General features: G+C 37.1%; 1 protein-coding gene and 1 long non-coding RNA gene across 3 annotated transcripts in view; one reads left to right on the top strand and one right to left on the bottom strand.

Moving 5' to 3' along the window:
- Positions 1–18,209, top strand: part of DCUN1D2 (defective in cullin neddylation 1 domain containing 2) — a 25,223-nt gene extending 7,014 nt beyond the window's left edge. For both annotated transcript variants that reach the window (XM_088136542.1, XM_007422959.4), the window contains exons 3-7: positions 3,073–3,241; positions 9,217–9,347; positions 12,557–12,639; positions 13,110–13,206; positions 18,007–18,209. In XM_088136542.1, coding sequence (XP_087992668.1) covers positions 3,073–3,241; positions 9,217–9,347; positions 12,557–12,639; positions 13,110–13,206; positions 18,007–18,086 — 560 coding nt within the window. In that variant the 3' untranslated portion in view covers positions 18,087–18,209. The remainder of the gene's footprint in view (positions 1–3,072; positions 3,242–9,216; positions 9,348–12,556; positions 12,640–13,109; positions 13,207–18,006) is intronic.
- LOC148216446 (uncharacterized) lies at positions 3,100–21,441 on the bottom strand. Its single transcript, XR_015795405.1, has 2 exons — positions 21,214–21,441; positions 3,100–4,681 (listed from the first exon to the last, which is right to left on the bottom strand). It is a non-coding gene; the product is annotated as an uncharacterized LOC148216446 (long non-coding RNA).

The following is a 21,441-nucleotide window of genomic DNA, read 5'->3' as shown; positions in this document are numbered from 1 at the left end:
CTAAAGATGCTTATATGAAACATCTGAAATAACAATTTATTACAATAATTGATATTGGAATAGCTCTAACTTGAAAATTAAGAAATATCCATGAAAGTTTAGCCTGCAGAGACTATAAGTTTTATAATATAAAGTACATATTTAGAAATATTGCTTCAGAGAAGAGAAGATAGAAAATCAGTTCTTTCATATACTTCTTCCATACAGACTGTTTAGGGTGGCTTTTTCATAAAAGTGTTGGCAATAATTTGATGCTTTAAGGTTTGAAATTGCTTTCTGTGAAACAATATTGGAGGCAGAAGAAAGGATAATATCTGGGATTTTTCTTATAGTTTCATTGCAGTTCTAATGCAAGGCATAGCATATTCATTCTTCTGAGAAGTATACTGAGGGCTGTACTAAAAAATGAGAGTGGCTAAAAGGGAGAGAGAGATGAGGTTAGGGTTTTTTTTTAAATGTAAGTTAAAAAAATTACTATTTCTGTAACCAGCCTGATGTTTCTAAAAAAATTATAATGGGGATGAGCACATCTGGGGTTGCATGTAATTCTTACAGTCAGACTCCTCTGACCAAGAGTTGGCAGTAAATTGAAGGCCACCTAACTTTGCATGGCTTAGCTCAGTTCCTTGGCTAGAACAAGAACAAACCTTGTTATGGTCAGTGACCAGTGCAGGCTCCTAGGCTAGTACTTGGCAAAAGTCCCACAGATATGGCTTAAGTAAGCAAGGTCCTTCATCACAAACACAAATGAAGCCAAATGAAAGATTGTCTACTGTCAGTGCAAGGGATCCATTCCACCCTTTAACCATGGAAGTTTAAACCCATAACATGCTCTTTTTGCCAAATTAATAGACTGTTGGTTTGGCACCAGGTGACCTTAAAGCAAAGTAGTTGTTAGATGTTAAATGTGTAACTGCCATCTCTGGTCTGAGAACTCTCACCTTAACTCTCACACATAGACTCCAATTGGTAGCCCATCCAAGCACTCTGAGATCATGCTGCTGAAATTTGATAGGAAAATGGCTGATTTTAGTGACATGATTTTCAAAACGTTAAATTAAAGGTAGAAACTAAGCCGCTGTGGAGTAAAATGGGCATCATTTTCCACCACTAGCCATCATAGACAGATAGAACAACTTTCTGAATATGCAATAGAATGAAAAATATTTAAAAAGAAAAGGGAAGCCTCTAGGTTGAAAAAGTTGCTCATTACTGGTTTAGAAGTTACAAAGGGACAGAAAGGACAACATGCTGCCAGGTATACTTTTCCCACTAGTGCCCAATATTCTAAAAGTGAAAAATAAACTGCTACAGATCTGGTAAATGAAAAAAAACACATTGAATCCATATCGGCATTAAATATGACACTTGAAAATGTGAAAATCTGATTTAAAAAAGAAACATAAAATATTTCTGAAGTCTAACTTCATATAAAACACGTCCATAGGTCTTAAGTATATACTGTACTATTCTAGATGTTTTCCATTTGTCAATTTGTTTGGCACTAAGCATCTAAGAGATTTTAAATGGGAAATGGGACATGAAGACCCTAAGGGCAACACCAAAATCTTGGTGAAGAGAGGTTGCCCATCCATGAACTCCAGTGTTTCATGAACAAATCACCTTCAGTTACTTTGTAAATTATAACAGTAATAACTAAACAAAACACAGTTGTTGTTTTTTTTAAATACCCTAGTTAAACTGGATAACTAATTGAACTGGATAATTAAATTACAGTTACATAACCTTACATGAAACCTGATCCTGAATCCTTCATCTGTAATCAGATTTAGTATATACCAGGGCTGCTAAGTGCTTCAGATCTAAAGGCAAAAAGATGATTTGGAGGGTGCTTTCATAGCATTTGTCTGCAACTCCCAAAGTAGCTAAAAATATTTTTAATCCACTCTGATAAAACCATTTCCCCCTCTTCTCATATTCATGTCTTCTTTGTGTTCTACACATTCACAACCCATTTCTACTGTATTCACACCCCTTAGGTTTATTGCAAGCCTGTTGTTTTCACCATCTCTGTTCCTCTCTCTTTGAATATTTCAACAAATGTCTTTCACATTCTGCCACTTGTACCTACATCTGCTTTGTTTATGTATTACTAGTATTTCTCTCCTGCTATTTCCTGTTGCATATGAAGTCAGACATTTTTTTTTCTTTGTATCATTAAAAAAGCCTGGGAACTCATATCTGTTTCTCTACTCGCACTTTAAATCTATTTTGGTCTGTTTCTATCATGCCACTTCTTGTTAATTTCAGCTGTAGTAGTTAGGTTAACCATGCAGTGATGTGTGGTGAAAGAATGAGTATTACCTTTTTTACCTGTTTGCCACATAAGGGGAAAAAGGCAAAATAGATGAACTGAAGCAGGAATTCTTTCCAAACATTTAGCTATTTTCCTTGGGAGAATATAACTTTTTTTGAGGGGGGGAGTTGATTGGAAAATCTCTGGCAGCATTCTTAACAATGCTCTACTTGGGATAAACAAGTAATATTTCAAAAGTATAGAATGTACAAAGAGGTGTCTTTTTTTAAACGGCTGGTGCCTAAAGAATGATGATGTGATGTGGAGAAACATAGAAGCCTGCCTATTAATCCACTGGAGACTTATGTTGCTTAAAATGACAGGAACTTTTTGTTGAAAATAATAAGGGGTAAGAATTTCATCAACAGTGATTCTAAGCCCTAATCAATCTCAGAACTGTTGCTTTTCACCTCAGCAAAAAGTAACGTATTTTTCTCATCTAAATTTACTTGCTCATATTGGAAGAAAGCCACAATAGATCCATAGGTTTTACATTGGGCAGTTGTTTTAAATATCAACACTGTTGCTTTAATTGCTACAATTTTAAGTGAAATGATCTTTTCCATATATATAGAATCACTAACTCCTTTTCTGGCCTGATTTACATGATTATATTTTTCAGGCAGTAAGATTTGAAACTTTAAAAAAGTTAAGTTATAGTTTTAAGAAATCAGAACAACATTGTATGATTATGAAAAGGTTACACATCTTTAATGTAAAATATAACATCTTGTTTTGTTTTGTTTTAAATACAGACCCACAGGATGACAATAAAATTGGGATTGATGGAATTCAGCAATTTTGTGATGATTTAAGTCTGGACCCTGCTAGTATCAGTGTTTTGGTCATAGCATGGAAATTCCGGGCAGCGACTCAGTGTGAGTTCAGTAAGAAAGAATTTGTAGATGGCATGACAGAGCTCGGGTGAGTATGACAGTCTTTATTAGAATTCCTTTTTTTTAGTACATCAAAACTATCTGAATTTGTCAAACTGGTTAAAAAATTCAATTATATGAAATGTACAAAGAATTATGCAACTATCTGAAACATGCTTGTGGCATTAAAATGCAATAGTAACTTGCCTAATTCACTGTGCAAGAACTGTAAAAAAGGGTTTTAGTGTAAGCCTATGGTTTACTAAGAGTGCATAAACATCTTAAAATTGGTAAGGAATAATCCAGTTCCTCAGTTCTGAATTTGTTTCTTCCCCTCCACAGACCATATTTTGCATTCAGTTGGAGTGCTTTCTAAGTAACTGGATCACTTCTTTCAATTGAAACCTACTTCATTTTGTTTTAAAGTGGCCTTTTTGAAGGCAGACAGTTCTGGGAGCAGCAATCTTATTTGATGACACTGAAACACAAATACTGTGGGACATACTATTATTATAAGGTTAATTGATTTTGGTGGGAACCAAGTACAACTTGGTATGTATCCAGCCCTGTCTCTTAACTCCGATTTGGGGATTATTATAGCTATAGTTAAAAAGGGTAACTGTTTCAATTACTAGATTAATCATGTATTCACCATATGGATTAAGATGACTAAAATGCCTAGAAAAATAAAAATGTCTTTATTTGGCACCAAAAAAAAGTTAGTACCAAGTGTATTTCACTGAGAATGCTTTTCCAGAGATGGATCTTCCACTCAAAAGGCCCATTCCCAGGTAGATGCTGGACACATCTTGGCATAAAGGGCATCCAGAGCAGAGCCCCTGAAGATGATGGGTGGGAACATATAATTAAGACTGTTGTTTCAAGCATTATGGTCTCAAACCATGAAAGGTTTTATAAATTTTTACTAATACCTTGAATTGGAACCACAAGCAAATTGGGGCTACTAATAATTGTATAAGACCAGTGTACTATGTTCATAGTGCTAGTTCCAATTCATACTCTTGTTGAACTATTTTATACTAACTGAAGTTTTTGGCCTACCTTGAAGATTAGCATCATATAAAACACATTGCGGTAATTTACATAAGAAATTACCAGGGCATGAATTAGCATAGCGAGGCTGTCTCTGTCAAAATAGCACTATAACTGGCACAGCAACATAAGCCAAGAAAAGATACTTCATGCACATAGCACACTTATGCCTTTAATTACATAAGATATAGAAGTTTCTATATAGAAACTTCTATATCTTATGTAATTAAAGGCATAAGATATAGATTGATATAGAAGTTTCCCAAATTAGGAGGAGTGCAGTCTCTTTAGAATAGGCTGTACATCACTCACCTAGACAGATAAACCACCTACCAATAGCATCTCTGTCTTGTTTGGATTGAGCTTTCTTGACGGTCATCCAGTTCATATACTGTGGCCAAGCATTGATTCACCATTTTCGCTTCTTCCCCTGGATCTTATGAAAACAAGAGGGTTGTATGTCAGCAGCATACTGATGATATTTTACTCTAATTTCTGAATTATCTCATTGAACAGCTTAATGTGGATGTTAAACCTTATGGAGGAAAGGAATAGGGAAGGCTATAATTATTCAGATCTGGATCCAAGTTTGTTTTTTACCATAGTCTTTGTGAATGAAGGCCCACTCCTTCATTGAATGTAAAGTCAAACTTTATTTAAATGACCAGCATAAAAAAAAAAAAGACAAACACATCAAAGAATATTCAGAGTGAAAAGCATCAGACCAATGTTACTTTTAAAATGCAAATAGACTATTATGTGACAAAACATTTATTTTTTAAATCTACGCATATGGTCACCTATCTCACTAATGCAGTTCTGGGCAGCAATAAGTGTTAATATTATTAACACTAAACTATAACTCTTAAATTAATACTCAGAATCTAAAATAATATTTTAACAATAAAGGTGTAAAAGTAGAGCTAATGCATACAATCAGAAGGAGAAACATGACATCTCTTAAGTAGTTTATAACCTCCTGAACTCTTTTTTATTGGTCAGTGACCGAAATATAGTTTCTGTCTGTCTGTCTAACCTCCTGAACTCACCCAAGTACTCTTACCCTGCCAGATGTAATAAGCTGTAGTAGGGTCAAGTAAGCAGATCAATCTCTACCAAGCATCTTGTCATCAGAACATAACAAATGAAAGTCATAAAAAGACTTATCTTTACAAATTGAACTGCCAGAATTGCTGAGTCTTAAGTCATGACAAATATAATTGATTTTATCCTCAAAGCCAACATGTCACAATGTATTACCAAGGATCTATGTAATCTTATGCTGGGCCATTCTAAGAAGGCCCCAAACCACTGAAAGAAATTCTGTTTCTTTACCTCCATCCCTGCCATATAGTAGGCTTCAGTAATGAGCTGTTACTAGTATTTAATCAGATTTGATATGTTTTTCCTCCATCTGTATTATAACAGCCTTCCAAACTGCTTCATCATGTCAGTTGCTCAAATCATATCTGCATTTTACAGAACAACCAAGACCTTTCACAGGAGTATCTACCATGTTAGCTAGAAAATCTAGAATTTTCTGGAACACATTGGGATCTATTCATTCCAAGGTGGACTATCCTAGGGTTTCCCACAGAGAGGAATAGTTGCTGTAACTCTAAATCTCAATAGGAAGTGGTTCTACCATGGCAAGGGAACAGCTCCCTCAACTTCAGAGTTCCATTCTCCTTTCTAGTGGGACCCTCCCTGCAAAAACTGAAATATGTCCCACCACATGTATTAGGTCAGTGACAAGGTAGGGCAGACCCATAGTTGTCAAGGCTGCCACAGAACCCTGAGCTGCGCCAACCATGGTGGTTTTGGCATGGAAATTCCCCTTTTGGGCTCTTCTCAGCACCAAGTCTGAAATTACCCTTTTCAACTCAGGTTGTTGTACAGCAGGTTGTGCAGTAGTTCACTGAATCTAATCTGTTCCAAATGTAAAATACAAGTACTTGAGAAGAATGGGAAGCTTGGAGAGAGCAAGATTTTTTGCCATTCCCACACGTTGGGGGCTTACTAGTCAAGAATAACATAGCCAGCTCTCTGATCCAGCCTTCAGTTGTACCTGGGTAGTCCTTTCATTCACAATCAAATCAAGGATGAGGAGAATCTTACTGTTCACAAATCTGACTTTAACAACAGGACCAGCAAGCTAGAGAGTAGGCCAGGATGATTACCACACTTCAGCTAAATGAGGGAATAACCAGAAGAGAGGAAATGTACAAGATGTCTAACTTGTCTTCTCCCAACCTGACATAATAATCTGCCCAGACAAACTTTCCCTAATTTCAGCCCTCTTCTTCCTTCTACACTATTATGGGAAACCTCTTCCAGACACATACGCTAAAAGGAAAAAAAAGTAGCCTTCATCCTTATTCCATCCTCAAGGGACTTTGGACCTAGAGTAAATATCTTACCACTCTTCAGAAGCCTTTACGATCAGGTCATGCTAATGTCCCAGAGTGGTGGTGGTGGTGGTGGTGGCAGAATTTATGGTTCTGGTGATGCTGCTGTTCTTTTGAGGACTGGAGTAAATTTTCCCAAAAAAGGAAAATGCAAGCATACGTGCTGAAATTCCTTATGCAAGCTTAAGTTAAGCTTTGCTTAAGATCTTACAAAGAAGAATAGAACCATGTATCGAGATTAGATGAATATGCAGGTATCAGAAAAGGCAGAGGGACATAAGATCATATGCGGTAGAGATAGGGAGAGCAAGCAAATGTATAAGATTTACCTGTGATTTATTGACTATAGTGAGACCTTTGTGCAGGATTTATGCCAGAATGTGGACTATATTAAGAGTAATAGGTATGTCAGAATATTCCATAATTCTTCCAAGGAATCTTCACAGTACCTTGTTCACAGAACAAGAAGCTACTATCAAATCTGAATTTGGAGGAGTTGTTCAGAACTGAGAAGAAAATGAGATAGATGCATATTGTCCCCATATCTGTTTGATTTTTACAATGGACTAATTTCGGATTTGTCATAAAAATGGCATTAAAGTTGAAATAAAAATGGATTGGGCACACTGAACATTTACCTAACAAAAGTGACATGGTGGTCCTACAATTACACACGCCTACTCGGATAACTTCCTGCAAGATGGAAAAGTGGACTACAAAAAGATCTTAGTTCCAACTGGAATACCATGGTGAAACACTAAATGAAATACAAGTATCTGTTGAAGTTATCACTTCAAATATCAACACTATTCAGATGAATATCATGATAAAGTGAAAGTAATCGGTTTAATTTACACAGCAAATAGACTATAAGAATGGCAAGATTGGAAGAGATGACAGATGGAATGAAAGTTAAAGGCCAAAACAGTTTGAGAGATAACATTAGTTTGTTAACTGAAAGTTAAAAGGAAAGTGAAAAATCTGGATAAATGTTAAATATTAAGAAGACAAAGGAAATGTCAACCAGCATGTTTAGTGAACCAAATAAAGACTGATTGTCTCCATTAAGCAACATTCAGTAACCAAAACCTCACATACTTAGGGAATGTCATGTGAGCAAACTAGTAAAAACAACTATGGTTGGGAAGGTTGAGGGAAATAGCAGAAAAGAACAATGGATGACATCAAGAGGCAGGAATGCCTTAGAAGACTTATAGATTCTCACAGGTTGAGATGGCAGGTGTTTTTCCATACAGTCACCATGGATTGGACCTAAGTTGATGGCACCTAACCAAGTGGTTCCCCCAACCAAATGATTAAATAAAATCATAGCTGTTCTTTTTTCCCCAGAGAATTCTTTATTGTTGAGCTTATTTCTGTTCAAGGACTGTAATCCAATTACAATCCTAGAAGAACAATGTAATATGAGAAAGTAGTTCATGTACACATCAGATATCTATAAGACAATAGTGAAAAAATATTATAAAACCCCAGTATGACTTGCTTGTGCACCTAAGAATAATATACAGCAGTAATTAAATTTAAATAATACTAATGCTGATCACAAGGATGTGATTTTTGCCTGTGTTGCTTACTAGAAAGTCAGAAGTGTTTTCTTGTTTTCTGCCCACTGAAATTGGACTTTACGATCATCAGAAGTACAGCAAGTGGAGAATGGATGGTGTATTTTATCTGCTGCTGTCTATAACTATTTGGTTTTATGATGATGATTTCTTAGTTGAGAATTATTATTTTGTATTGTCGAAGGCTTTCATGGCCGGCATACGATGGCTGGTGTGGGTCTTCCGGGCTGTGTGGCCGTGTTCTGGAAGTTTTGTTTCCTAACGTTTCGCCTGCACCTGTGACCGGCATCTTCAGAGGGCAGGAGCACAGACAGGAGCAGTGTGCAGGGTCACAGAGAGAACTGCTCCTGTCTGTGCTCCTGCCCTCTGAAGATGCCGGTCACAGGTGCTGGCGAAACGTTAGGAAACAAAACTTCCAGAACACGGCCACACAGCCCGGAAGACCCACAGCAGCCAATTATTATTTTCATTTTTGAAATCTACTTTATGTATCTATTGACAGAAAAATAACGTAAAATGATAGTTAGATTAAATTACATAAATGCTTGAAAATGTTAACATGGAAATAGAGATGTTTGTAGGGAAACAGATCAGCTCAGGATATTACCTTATCCTATTTATTGGCCTGATCATATAAATGCCCTTACACCATATTTTCACTGGGGTTAGGGTAAATGGCCTTTATTTTATTGTATTGATTATAGCTGCCTGTTGTTTGAAAAATGGCTATATATGTAATACAAAATGAGTATGTATTTATTTTATGTATTTCTGCAGTACCAGTTGAATGAAATATTATGGAATAATATATGTTTGTTATATTAACATCAACTGAATTAGTTTTAGAACTATTTCCTGTATATGGAAATTTCCTAATTTTAAAAAAAATGTTTTATAACTTTTATGTTTATTTTTTAAATATTTATATTTTATAATTCTAAAACTTTATAATTGACACTGAATAAGTATCTTTTTACCAGGTGTGATACGACAGACAAGCTAAAAACTCTTTTACCAAGACTGGAACAAGAATTAAAGGATCCAATGAAGTTTAAAGATTTTTATCAGTTTACTTTTAACTTTGCTAAAAACCCTGGGCAAAAAGGTTTAGGTGAGTTTTTTTTTTTAAGTTACTGTGTTTTCAATAATCAGAGGTTTTATAATAAGATTTAACAAAATGAAAGCTTACTGAGACTCTCGTAGATTTTTTAGGCAAAAACAAGATTATTGTAATCCATGGCTGAGTGAGGGGTTTAGCTTGCATGTTTTGAATAACAAATGCGAATTATATTATTATTTGAAAAATATGACAAAATAATACCTTGATAATAGGATAGTACATTACAGTTCCTTCTTAATAGTAACATCAATATTTTAGCCGTTATCTTTACAACAATAGGTTTTAAAATCTGTTCTGTGGGCAGCATAATGGAGTTACATAGAAGGACAGATAATAGCCAAAAGCTGCGTAGGGCCAGATCAGTGCTGTATGCAGTTGAGAAAAAACTCTTAATCTCAGATACTTTGCTATTATTATTTAGCAAACAAAGTTTGTATCAAGCAATTTAGCAATTAAAATGTATTTATAATGCTTATTAATTTACATTAAGGATTTTTTTAATTAAAATAAGTGAAAGCAGAAATGAAATAAGTATTTTGTTAAGTGACTTTAACTGCAATTCCAAATACGTTTACCTGGAAGGGGGTTTCATGGAACTCAGCAGAAACAAACAAAATTAATCTGTGTGGTTTGTCTTAAAAAATGGACAGCAACTTTCATAAATTCAGTTACAAATTAATTATTTTGGTTGTTGTTCGTAAGCTTAGAAACTGAAACAATATAGTATATTTATAGACAAATCTGAAACATACCAACATTGCTGAGTAATTTGTTATCTTTTAGAGAGGAAAGTCTAAATAATTTTTTCCATTAAAAATAATATTTTATATAGACAGCTTTTGGTAATTCTCTCAAATAGAATTTAGGATATGTATTAATCAAAACTTATGAACTTTTCTGATTTGTTTGTTCCAGGACTTGCTTCTTTTACAGTATTCTCTTCCTGGCCTCTGCTCCTAAATTAGCACATAGGAGCAATTTGTTGTGTGTATATTTAAGTTGCTGCATCTTATAGGATAAATGTGTACATTTCAGCAGTTTCTGGTGGCTTTTCTTTCTCTCTCCCACAGTTTTTCCTAGAGAAAAACATTTGCTTCAGTTTTTGATTCATTGGTCCTTTTGGCTAAGGCAAGGATGCATAGCTTTTATGGGCCAGAGGCCATACCTGAGCTTTAAGTTGGGGTTGGAAAATTTTAATTTTTACCTTTTCTTTGCACATTTAAGAATTAAAAGTTTCAGAGGTTTTCAGGACCTTAAATTGTGCAGTCCTGTGTTAAGGCACTTGTGTTCTAGTTCATTTATATTATTATACTTGATAAAAGAAATATATAATTTTTATATAGTATTTTTTTAGTTAATTTAATATGGATATTTATATTTTTACTGTTTTTAATGTTTGATTTTAATTGTGAGCCACCCAGAGTCACCCTCCAGGGGAGGTAGACAGCATATAAATGTAAGAAATAAATAATAAATCGTAGATTAAGCAGAGTTGGAGTCCACTGGGACTGCACATGAATGAAGCTAATCTGGTTTTGAATTTTGTTTTTATTTGGCATTGTACAAACATATGGTATAAGGAGCAGTAACTATGACAGGATTTTGAGCTAACTTTCAGAACTCAGATCCTCTTCTAAAATAATCTCACACACCAAAGGAATGCTAGCCTTATCTTTTAGAGACATATATGTAAGAGTTGTGAATGTCATGCAGTAGAACTGTTAGGAAGATAGTACGTACTATCTTGAGAAGGAAATATTTCGATTCTACACTGAACATGCATTTTTTCTATTTCTTTTTTTGCACTTTTTATTCTTTCTCTTTTTCTTTTACTAAGTTTAATTTGTATTTGCTTTTACTATTGGATTTAAAATCTTTAATAAAAATTAAAATTAAAAAAAATTATATATTGTCAAGTAAGCTATACTACTCTATATACACCTGGGGAAAACATTAACATAGCTAAATAAGAGTATGAAAATATTTGCCTCATTTATATTGGCAGATCCAAATCCATTTGCATAAAAATATCTGCCTTAAATTATTATAATAAAGAGGAAAATAAAAAATGATCTGGTTAATTCATGAGGATACATGCAGAATAAAGAAAACTTATCTCTATTTGTAAAAATATGCAACTGTTTTGGTAATCGCTCCCCAGATTTCAGTACAGGTAGTCCCCAGTTTAAGAATGAGCTCCGTTCCCAAGGTTCCTTAAAGTTCCTTAAGTCAAATTTGTATGAAAGCCGGAACAGTATTATTGTATAATGCTGTATAAGTAGTATTGTGTAATGAACTCAAACATTGTGTATTTAAATCAAATTTTGCTACAATAGGCTCTGTTCTTAACTGTTCTTAACTCTGTTCTGGATTGTCTGTAACACACACATTCTTAACCCAGAAACTACTTGTATGTTTAGAGCAGACATAGCTCAAAATAACTGAGCAGTGCATGCACTTGTATCAATAGTAAGCTCTGATAAATACTTGTGAGAAAGTCCAATAGAAGACTAGAACTCTGTGTACTCTGAGTTTATTTGCATTCCCCTGAGTAAACATGCTTTGGACTATTCTGCAAAAAAAAAAAGCAGGGGGAATGTAGTTCTTAATCTTTTTCAGGTCTTACGTAGTATAGTTGGGGGTGCATTCTGAGAAATGAGCAAAGCCAAGAGAAAAATTATATTCTGTGATAGTTAAAATGAATATGGTTATTTTCTATGTATTTAATAATTTCCCTTTCTGCACGTTAAACTTTAAAACTTGAGAGCAACTCTTCGGCTATACCCAAAGGGTTGGTAATTTGCATGGATGAAGTGAAATACTGCTCAAAATACTGTTTGAGCTATAGTCTCATAGCATAATAATAAGGTAGAGTAACATTTTGTATTACCACGTCTAAAGTATAGCAAGGTTGGACAAGTCAGGCCTTGAGACTCAATTAGACCATTCTGTATTTAGAGGCCTTTTGTGTAAGTATTTATTTTTAAACCTTGAAATGGGATAGAATTTGTATAGGCACAAAGTTTATGTGTTTTTTAAAAGTGTAACTTAAAATCTATAAATAGAATTACTGAATTTTCTTGCCATATATAACATCAAACCACATACTTTCTTTTATACATACATTTCTGCATAAGTGGGGATGTGGAAAATTGTAATAACAACTTATACAGATTATAAATTACATTTATGTCTTTCAGATCTAGAAATGGCAATTGCATATTGGAATTTAGTGTTATCAGGAAGATTTAAATTTTTAGATCTTTGGAATAAATTTTTATTGGTAAGTACACTACTGGATTATTCCAAGTGTGTTTGTGCAAATTATGAATAGGAGTATAATAAATGCAGTTTAACAGGCCATATGGGAGGAAAGTATGTCCATTAGAGCTAATTGACCACAATTTGAGAGCAACTCTTGCACCAATTTATGTCATTTGCATAATTACATAATTAAGATCATTTGCATCAGTTGTCCAGGCTGCTTTGAAAACTACAGACTTTGTCCATTATTTGTGGGTAAAGTCAAAAAATAATGGATTTTGTCTGTTGCATCAAAACTCTTTTGATTGCGGTCCATAAAATTGAGGTTTTACTGTAATTTTACTGTAATCTGTAAAATTACTACATCTTGATTTATTTCAAACTTAGTCTCCTAATCTAATAATTTTACTCAGTATCTTCTCAGTAAAGATTTTACTAAACCTGGCAAAATCTAAAAACAATTTATACCAGGTTCTTTCCCTTGCATAGGAGCATCATAAAAGATCAATCCCTAAGGATACTTGGAATCTTCTTTTAGACTTTGGAAATATGATTGCAGATGATATGTCAAACTATGATGAAGAAGGTAAGTGATGTAGATATTCACATTTAAATATAATTATTTTGAAATATTGTCCATAAAAATTCAGCTTTGAACTAGATACCAGATTAGTAATATTTGGAATGTACAGTCAGGTCCAGAAATATTGGGACATCGACACAATTCTAACATCTTTGGCTCTATACACCACCACAATGGATTTGGGATGAAACAAACACAATGTGCTTTAACTGCAGACTGTCAGCTTTAATTTGAGGGTATGTACATCCAACTCAGGTGAACGGTGTAGGAATTACAACAGTTTGCATATGTGCCTCCCACTTGTTAAGGGACCAAAAGTAATGGGACAGAATAATAATCATACATCAAACTTTCCCTTTTTAATACTTGGTTGCAAATCCATTGCAGTCAATCACAGCCTGAAGTCTGGAATGCATAGACATCACCAGACGCTGGGTTTCATCCCTGGTGATGCTCTGCCAGGCCTCTACTGCAACTGTCTTCAGTTCCTGCTTGTTCTTGGGGCATTTTCCCTTCAGTTTTGTCTTCAGCAAGTGAAATGCATGCTCAATGGGATTCAGGTCAGGTGATTGACTTGGCCATTGCATAACATTCCACTTCTGTCTCTTCAAAAACTCTTTGGTTGCTTTTGCAGTATGCTTTGGGTCATTGTCCATCTGTACTGTGAAGCGCCGTCCAATGAGTTCTGCAGCATTTGGCTGAATGTGAGCAGATAATATTGCCCGAAACACTGCAGAATTCATCCTGCTGCTTTTGTCAGCAGTCACATCATCAATAAATACAAGAGAACCAGTTCCATTGGCAGCCATACATGCCCACGCCATGACACTACCACCACCATGCTTCACTGATGTGGTGGTATGCTTAGGATCATGAGCAGTTCCTTTCCTTCTCCATACTCTTCTCTTCCCATCACTCTGGTACAAGTTGATCTTGGTCTCATCTGTCCATAGGATGTTGTTCCAGAACTGTGAAGGCTTTTTTAGATGTCATTTGGCAAACTCTAATCTGGCCTTCCTGTTTTTGAGGCTCACCAATGGTTTACATCTTGTGGTGAACCCTCTGTATTCACTCTGGTGAAGTCTTCTTTTGATTGTTGACTTTGACACACATACACCTACCTCCTGGAGAGTGTTCTTGATCTGGCCAACTGTTGTGAAGGGTGTTTTCTTCACCAGGGAACGAATTCTTCAGTCATCCACCATAGTTGTTTTCCATTGTCTCCCGGGTCTTTTGTTGCTGTTGCTGAGCTCACCGGTGCGTTCCTTCTTTTTGAGAATGTTCCAAACAGTTGTTTTGGCCACGCCTAATGTTCTTGCTATCTCTCTGATGGGTTTGTTTTGTTTCTTCAGCCTAATGATGGCTTGCTTCACTGATAGTGACAGCTCTTTGGATCTCATCTTGAGAGTTGACAGCAACAGATTCCACATGCAAATAGCACACTTGAAATGAACTCTGGGCCTTTTATCTGCACATTGTAATTGGGGTACTGAGGGGATATCACACACCTGGCCATGGAACAGCTGAGAAGCCAATTGTTCCATTACTTTTGGTCCCTTACCAAGTGGGAGGCACATATGCAAACTGTTGTAATTCCTACACCGTTCACCTGAGTTGGATGTACATAGCCTCAAATTAAAGCTGGCAGTCTGCAGTTAACGTACATTGTGTTTGTTTCATTCCAAATCCATTGTGGTGGTGTATAGAGCCAAAGATGTTAGAATTGTGTCGATGTCCCAATATTTCTGGACCTGACTGTAGCTGTTAAAACGGGTCAGCAACCTTCTACTCCATTGGGGCCAGAGGCTATGCTGCCTCCACCATTTCCTGGGCACTTGTTGCTCCTCCTGTGCTTTGGGGGCTGGTGAAGCTGTCACCAAAATGGCCACCCAAGGAAATGGCAGGCACTCCCTCCTTCTCTATTGAAGGTCAAGTAAATGTATTTCTTTTTGGGAACATGGACCAGATGATTATGGGTGGCACGCCACATCTTGCCTTTGGGTCATAGGTTCCCAATCCCTGCATTAAAATTAGTGGGATTAATTTGGGTTCCATTGATTTTAGTGACTTCCTGTGAGCACGAGTAAGTCCCAGTTTCTTATCCAGTAAGTCTTTTCATTGTGTGTGTGCATGTATTGCAAATAATTGTAATTCTAAAATGTAGCTGAAGTACACTGTACTTAAAGGTGTTAAAAGGCTTTCTGTCAGATTATTGTTATGTTTTAACATGAACAAGTTGCTTTAATTTATGTATTTTTTATATTTATTTATTTAGATTTATATGACTGCCCATCTCACCATAGTGACTCTGGGGACCTAACAATAAATAAAAACACCCATAATGACCTTTGAGATAAAAACAAATCTGATAAACTAAGAATACCCCACAGGTTCCATGTAACTTCTTGAGCCCCTGTGCCTGGGAAAACATCCAGGTCTGTAAGGCTTTTCAGAAGGTCACCAGGGTCAGAACCAATCTAATCTTGGGGATTATGGTATTCCAAAGGGCAGGCACTGTGACAGAAAAGGCCCACTTTCTGAGTCCTACAAAATGACATTCTTTAGTTGACGGGACCTGCAGCATGCTTCTCCTGCCAGATCTGATTGGATTGGTAAAAAGAATCAGAGAGAGGCAGTACCACAAATAACCTGCCCCCATGGAGATTTAAAAAAAAACAAAACAGCACCTTGAATTGCACCTGCACAACTCAGAGCCAGTTCAGCTTGTGGAGCAGAGATGTGACATGAGCGCAGCCCTACGTACTCATAACTGTCTGTGCAGCCACATTCTGAATCCAGATATTATTCAAGGACAGCCCCATATGGAGCTCATTGCAATAATCCACTCGGGAGGTTACCAAGGAAGGCATGAATGACTATAAGCAATGCCTCCTGTTCCAGGAAAGGGCACAATGGGCAAGATGAAGTTGTGCAAAGGCCCTCCTGGCCACTTCACCCATCTGTTCCTCCGACAGAATCTGCAAGTCCAGGAGGACCCCCAGATGACACACTGGCTCTGTTTGGAGTACTGCAACCCCATCCAGAACTAAAAATGGAAAATCACTGGATTCACGATCCCTAAAATCCAGAGTCACAGTCTTGCTAGCATTGAGCTAGTCTGTTCTTCCCCATCCAGACCCCCCATAGCCTCCACAGCTTCATTTGGTTGGCTTGGGGCAGAGATGTAGAGCTGGGTATTATCAGTGTACTGATGATCCCTCCCACCCTACCATTGCATGACCTTATCCAATGGCTTCATGTAGATGTTAAACAGGAGCGGGGAGAGCATCAAGGCCAGAGGCACCCCACACAAAAGGGGCTGCAGGCTAGATCTCTTCCCCCTTGTCAACATCAACTGGTACCAGCCCCAGAGGAAGGCAAAAAACCACCACAGGACTGACCCCCCACTCCAGCCTCTGGAGCTGATCTGGAAAGATACCATGCTTGATAGTATCAAAAGCCACTGAGAGACCAAGGAGAGACAGGATGGACACAGCATACTATCCTGTTCCCCAGGGAAGGTTGGAGAATGCACCAAAGTTGTCCAACGGCATAATTTCTGTGCCATCCCAATCATAAGACTCTAGGTTACTCACATATGTAAAACATCATAAAAACACAGAAATGTAACATCATTAAAAGAATTAAAGTAACAGGAATAAATCTAACTGGTAACACAAGGCTACAACATCCCCAGAAATTAAAATCCAGAAGCCTAGTGAAAGAGGATTGTTTTCACTTCCCTCTTTAAATGTTAACTGGAGGGAGGTGATTTTTAAAAGGGGGGGCAAGGTATTCTGTAAGACTGAGATAACCACGAAAAAGGCAAGTTTCATAGTCACCTTCCTTCAGCTTCATAGGGGATATACAGTTCACAACTTGAACATGTAAGATTCTACTTGGAGCATGTGATCCCAAAAGTAGCCAATACCCAAGCCATGCAGGGCTTTATGCACAATAACCAGCACCTTGAATTGTAAGCAGATCTCTATATGTAACCAATGCAGAGGCCAAAGAAGAGGTATTGTGTTGAAGCTCCTTTTGCCTGTTGCTATACAGGCTGCTGCATTCTGTACCGATAGCCTTCAGAGGCAGCCCCAATTAATATGTGTTGCTATAATCTAACCCTGAGGTGATGAGGACATGAGTGACTGTACCCAGAGTCCAAGAAAGGCCATATCTGGTGCACCAAGCTAAGCTACATGAAGGTCTTCCTGCCACAGTCTTTAGCTGCTATTCTAGCAGAAGCTGCAAGTCTAAGAGAACCCTTAGATCACAGGCCTGCTCTTTTAGGGGCAGTGAAACCTGATCCAGAACCGAAGCTGGAGCTTCTAAAGAGGTAGATGGTTTCTGAATAGTCACTCCACCTTACTGGAATTCAGCTTAAGCCTATTTTGACCTATCCAGACCCTGGTAGCCTCCAAATACCAGGTGAGGATATCCACTGCATCTCCTGTGTAACCCAGCTGAGAGATGTATACTTGGGTTCCTTAGCATTCTGATGGACCTGGTCCACAACTAATGGATGACCCCGCCTAGCACCTTCATGTAGATGTTAAATAATGTGGGTAAGAGGACTAAGCCCTGAGGCATTCTCTTCCCCTGTTGCTCTTGACTGGAACTGCCTGCTTAGGAAAGAATAGAGATGGGGCAGAAGTTGACCAGTATGGCCCCTTTAGGAGGAGGCATATCACCCCCTCCTTCAGGATGATTGCATTCTCCCTGAACAGATTACTGTATCTAAATATCAGATTGCTTTAAATACTCAGAGATTTTATTCAGAACTGTTTTATTCCTCTATAGGAGCGTGGCCAGTCCTAATAGATGATTTTGTGGAATATGCACGACCGGTAGTTACAGGAGGAAAACGTAAAGCTTCCTAACCATGACTTCTCAGTGGACTAATTTTGCAGTCTGAACTGCATCGGGTAATGAAGACTTTTTGGCCAATAACTGTGCACATTGTCACCGATTTCAAAAGCTGAGGTGGGATGCCACTGACAAAACAGAAATCACTACTTCTGCTACAAGAAAATGATGGCTGACTCATGGACACTGCAAGAAGAAATTCAGAAGATAGCCCAGGCTATCTGTAGGATACTGGCTTCAATTACTGTACTGGTTGTATTATATAGGATGTAGATTTTGCATGATTTTATACTTTGGAAAAGTTTAACTAGAGGCCATTTTAGTAAAATTTTGACAGCACAGCATGCCATTCAGTTCATAATACAGGGTGAACACCAGCAGTTACATAAATACAACTGTATTATATTGTACTTATATTAAAAGCAGTATTTGTGATATATAAATTAAATCCCTAAATAAAATGCGTGGTACATAGTATTTTTCTACGTATCTAAAAGATGTTGAGAAAATACAATTCAGCGTTTATTGATTTATTTTCTTGATGCCAGGATTCTGTGTTTTCATTACAGCCTCCATTTTTAAAGAAAACTTGTTTTTCTCATTCCAACACCGAATGAAGTTTGTACTCCTCATACACTCAATTTAATGGATTTTTTGTGGAAAGCAATTTCCATTACACTCAGATGCTTCTCTCTCTTTTTTTCTTCCCTTCTTAGAGGTCAATTACAGTGGAAAAACACTTTTTCAAAGAAGTTGCTTTTGATGATCATTCTTGTTGCCAATTTTAGGGACTGTCAGGAAGTCCTGCTTCTCTAACTGCTCTCAGCAAGGAAGCGTTGTTTGGGGCTACAAGCCAGAGTGCCCTGCTCTGCCCTCTGCTGCCCCAGTGCTTATCATAATAGCCCACAGAGTCAGCTTCCCGGCACCTTCTGTCCCTCAGCCACTGCCCGCTCGGTCCATCTTCCTAGCAGCTTCCCAGCCTGCCACAACTCAGCTACTCAAGGTTCCCCAGCATGCTGCCTATCCAGTCTTCTCAGCACTTTCCTTCCTTCCCTTCTTCTCTTACTCAGTGAGTAAAAGGGATGTAAGAGGGACTCAGGGATGTCTCTTACTCAGACCTGAAGCTTGTGCAGAAGCATACCCACTTTCTTAGGGGAAACATGCACTACTGTTCAGACAGCTTCCCCAAACAACAGACAAGGTGGTTATTTTGGGATGCTGGCTGGATTATAATATTGTTATATCCAAAATTCACTAGGCAGCTCCATTAAAGGGTGACTGTAGCAAAATGGCTTTAAGTGTCGGTAATTCTGGCATGTATTTAGTAATAAAGAAGCCTTGATATTTTAAATAGACCAAGTGAATTGCAGGCATGTTTTAGCTCAAGTTAAATGCTGCTGCTATCACTGTCCGCTTAATTTTCCAACTGAATTCAAAGCTGCTTAATAGTACTCAGTAGAAATAAGTGTGCAAAACAGTATCTCGTTCATGCTTTATGTTAAAGCATTCTCAGGATGGTGAGTGACTTCTAAAGGACTAGTCAGGAAGGAATAGTGTGCTTCCTGCCAGTGGCTATTGAGTCATGGTTGGATCCTGACCCAAAATGAGTTGCATCAGTGGCAATACTATTGCTTTCTTTTTGTCTGGCTTTAAACAAAACAATAAAAGGAATGGCAGACATAAAAAATGGCTGTTGTGCCTCCTGTATAGCATAGGTGATTAAAACAGGCATATTTTTGATCCTGCATGCTTTCTTAAATTCTGTCTTCCACATGATTGTTAAAACTTTAATAACTCTGCTCTTCATTGTGTAACTGGTCATTCTGAAAACAGACACAGAGAATATGTATGCTAAATTCAAAGTGGTGGAATTCCGCATGAATTAAGGAACTTCAGCATGGTACAGAATAAACTGCAACTCAAAAGTGGCCACTTTAATTTTTACATCAAGGGTTGGGAAAATTAGCTACAGAAATGGTGAGAAATGGGTGTTCTCTCATTCCACCACTAGATGCCAGTACCTCAGTTCTTGTTTTTCATTTTCTTGCCCTCAGAAAAGTCTAGTAATACTGAAGAATGTTGAACTGCTTTGTTGCATCCTCAAATGCAATAGTATGCCTCACTGAATTTCTTTAGATGAGTTCAAGAAAAAGAAAGCATTGCAAAGGTTTGGCTTTGAAATTCATTAAACATGAGTGATATTAAACATACTTAAAATTTAGTTGTTTTAATGTTTTCTAATAATCACGTTTACAGATTATTCTTTTAATTCAGGAGTTAAGGAAACAACCATATATTCCAGACAATACCAACTTTTATTAGAGCTAATCAATTTTGTCTTGCAAATTGCTATTACTACAATATCAAACTGTTCACATGGTTTCAAGAAATGTATACTTGTACACTTTTGTACAATGAGCAATATTCTAAAATGTAACTGCTTAAAATGAAGATAAACTAAATATTTTCACTTACCATTGATACATTGAGAGGTTTCTATGCTTGTAAGAAATGAAAAACTGAGATTGAGCAAAGGTGGCTGCTGATGGTCCCCAGATACAGCTTACAGAACTGATGTGAATTCAATTGTTTGCCTTGTCGCAACATAAATATGCGGTTTGTTGGAACTGTGATTATCTGAAGCAAAGTGCTTGTGTTCACTTATTACCAACAGAGTATGTTAATTTATACTTTATAAGATTTTATTTATACTCTTCAATCAGTTCATGTGTTTAAATCAAAGTTAATCAGAATTGGAAGATGGTATCTACAACATCAGTAGTATGAAATGTAATACATTGTCTTAACTTACCTGTTCTTCACAACAATCCCATGAAACGTCAAAATTTCAGTTCGATACAGGTTGAAAGACAAAAACTATAGTCCAACATAACAAGTCATTTGGAATTTGCTTAGCTCTTCAGGGCAAATCCAGCATGGTTCTGTAGTGCCAATGGGATTTATCCAGTAGTTGCACAATAGCTATGTAACTTCATAATGCAGGGATTGTAACAGCAATGGAAATAACTACCTGATGATGGGGTTGACTGTAATACAGGTAGTCCTCGACTTACAACCATTTGTTTAGTGACCGAAGTTATGACAGTACTGAAAAAAGTGATGACCAGTCCTTGCACTTACTGTTGCAGTGTCCCTGTGATCATGTGTTCATAATTTGGGCACTTGGCAACTGGCGTGTATTTACAATGGTTGCAGCGTCCCGGGGTCACGTGATCGCCATTTGTGATCTTCCCAGCTGGCTTCTGACAAGAAAAGTCAATGGGGATCCATGTGATTTGCTTAATGACCGCCACAAAAATTTGGGTGCAGTCACATGATGCCTCGCTTAACGACCATACCGCTTAATGA

This window comes from Python bivittatus, unplaced genomic scaffold, assembly GCF_059951505.1.
Source record: "Python bivittatus isolate LINGU-HERP-01145 unplaced genomic scaffold, Pbiv_v1 ctg000060_np1212, whole genome shotgun sequence".
NCBI classification, from domain to species: domain Eukaryota; kingdom Metazoa; phylum Chordata; class Lepidosauria; order Squamata; family Pythonidae; genus Python; species Python bivittatus.
This window is presented reverse-complemented; position numbering and strand designations above follow the sequence as displayed.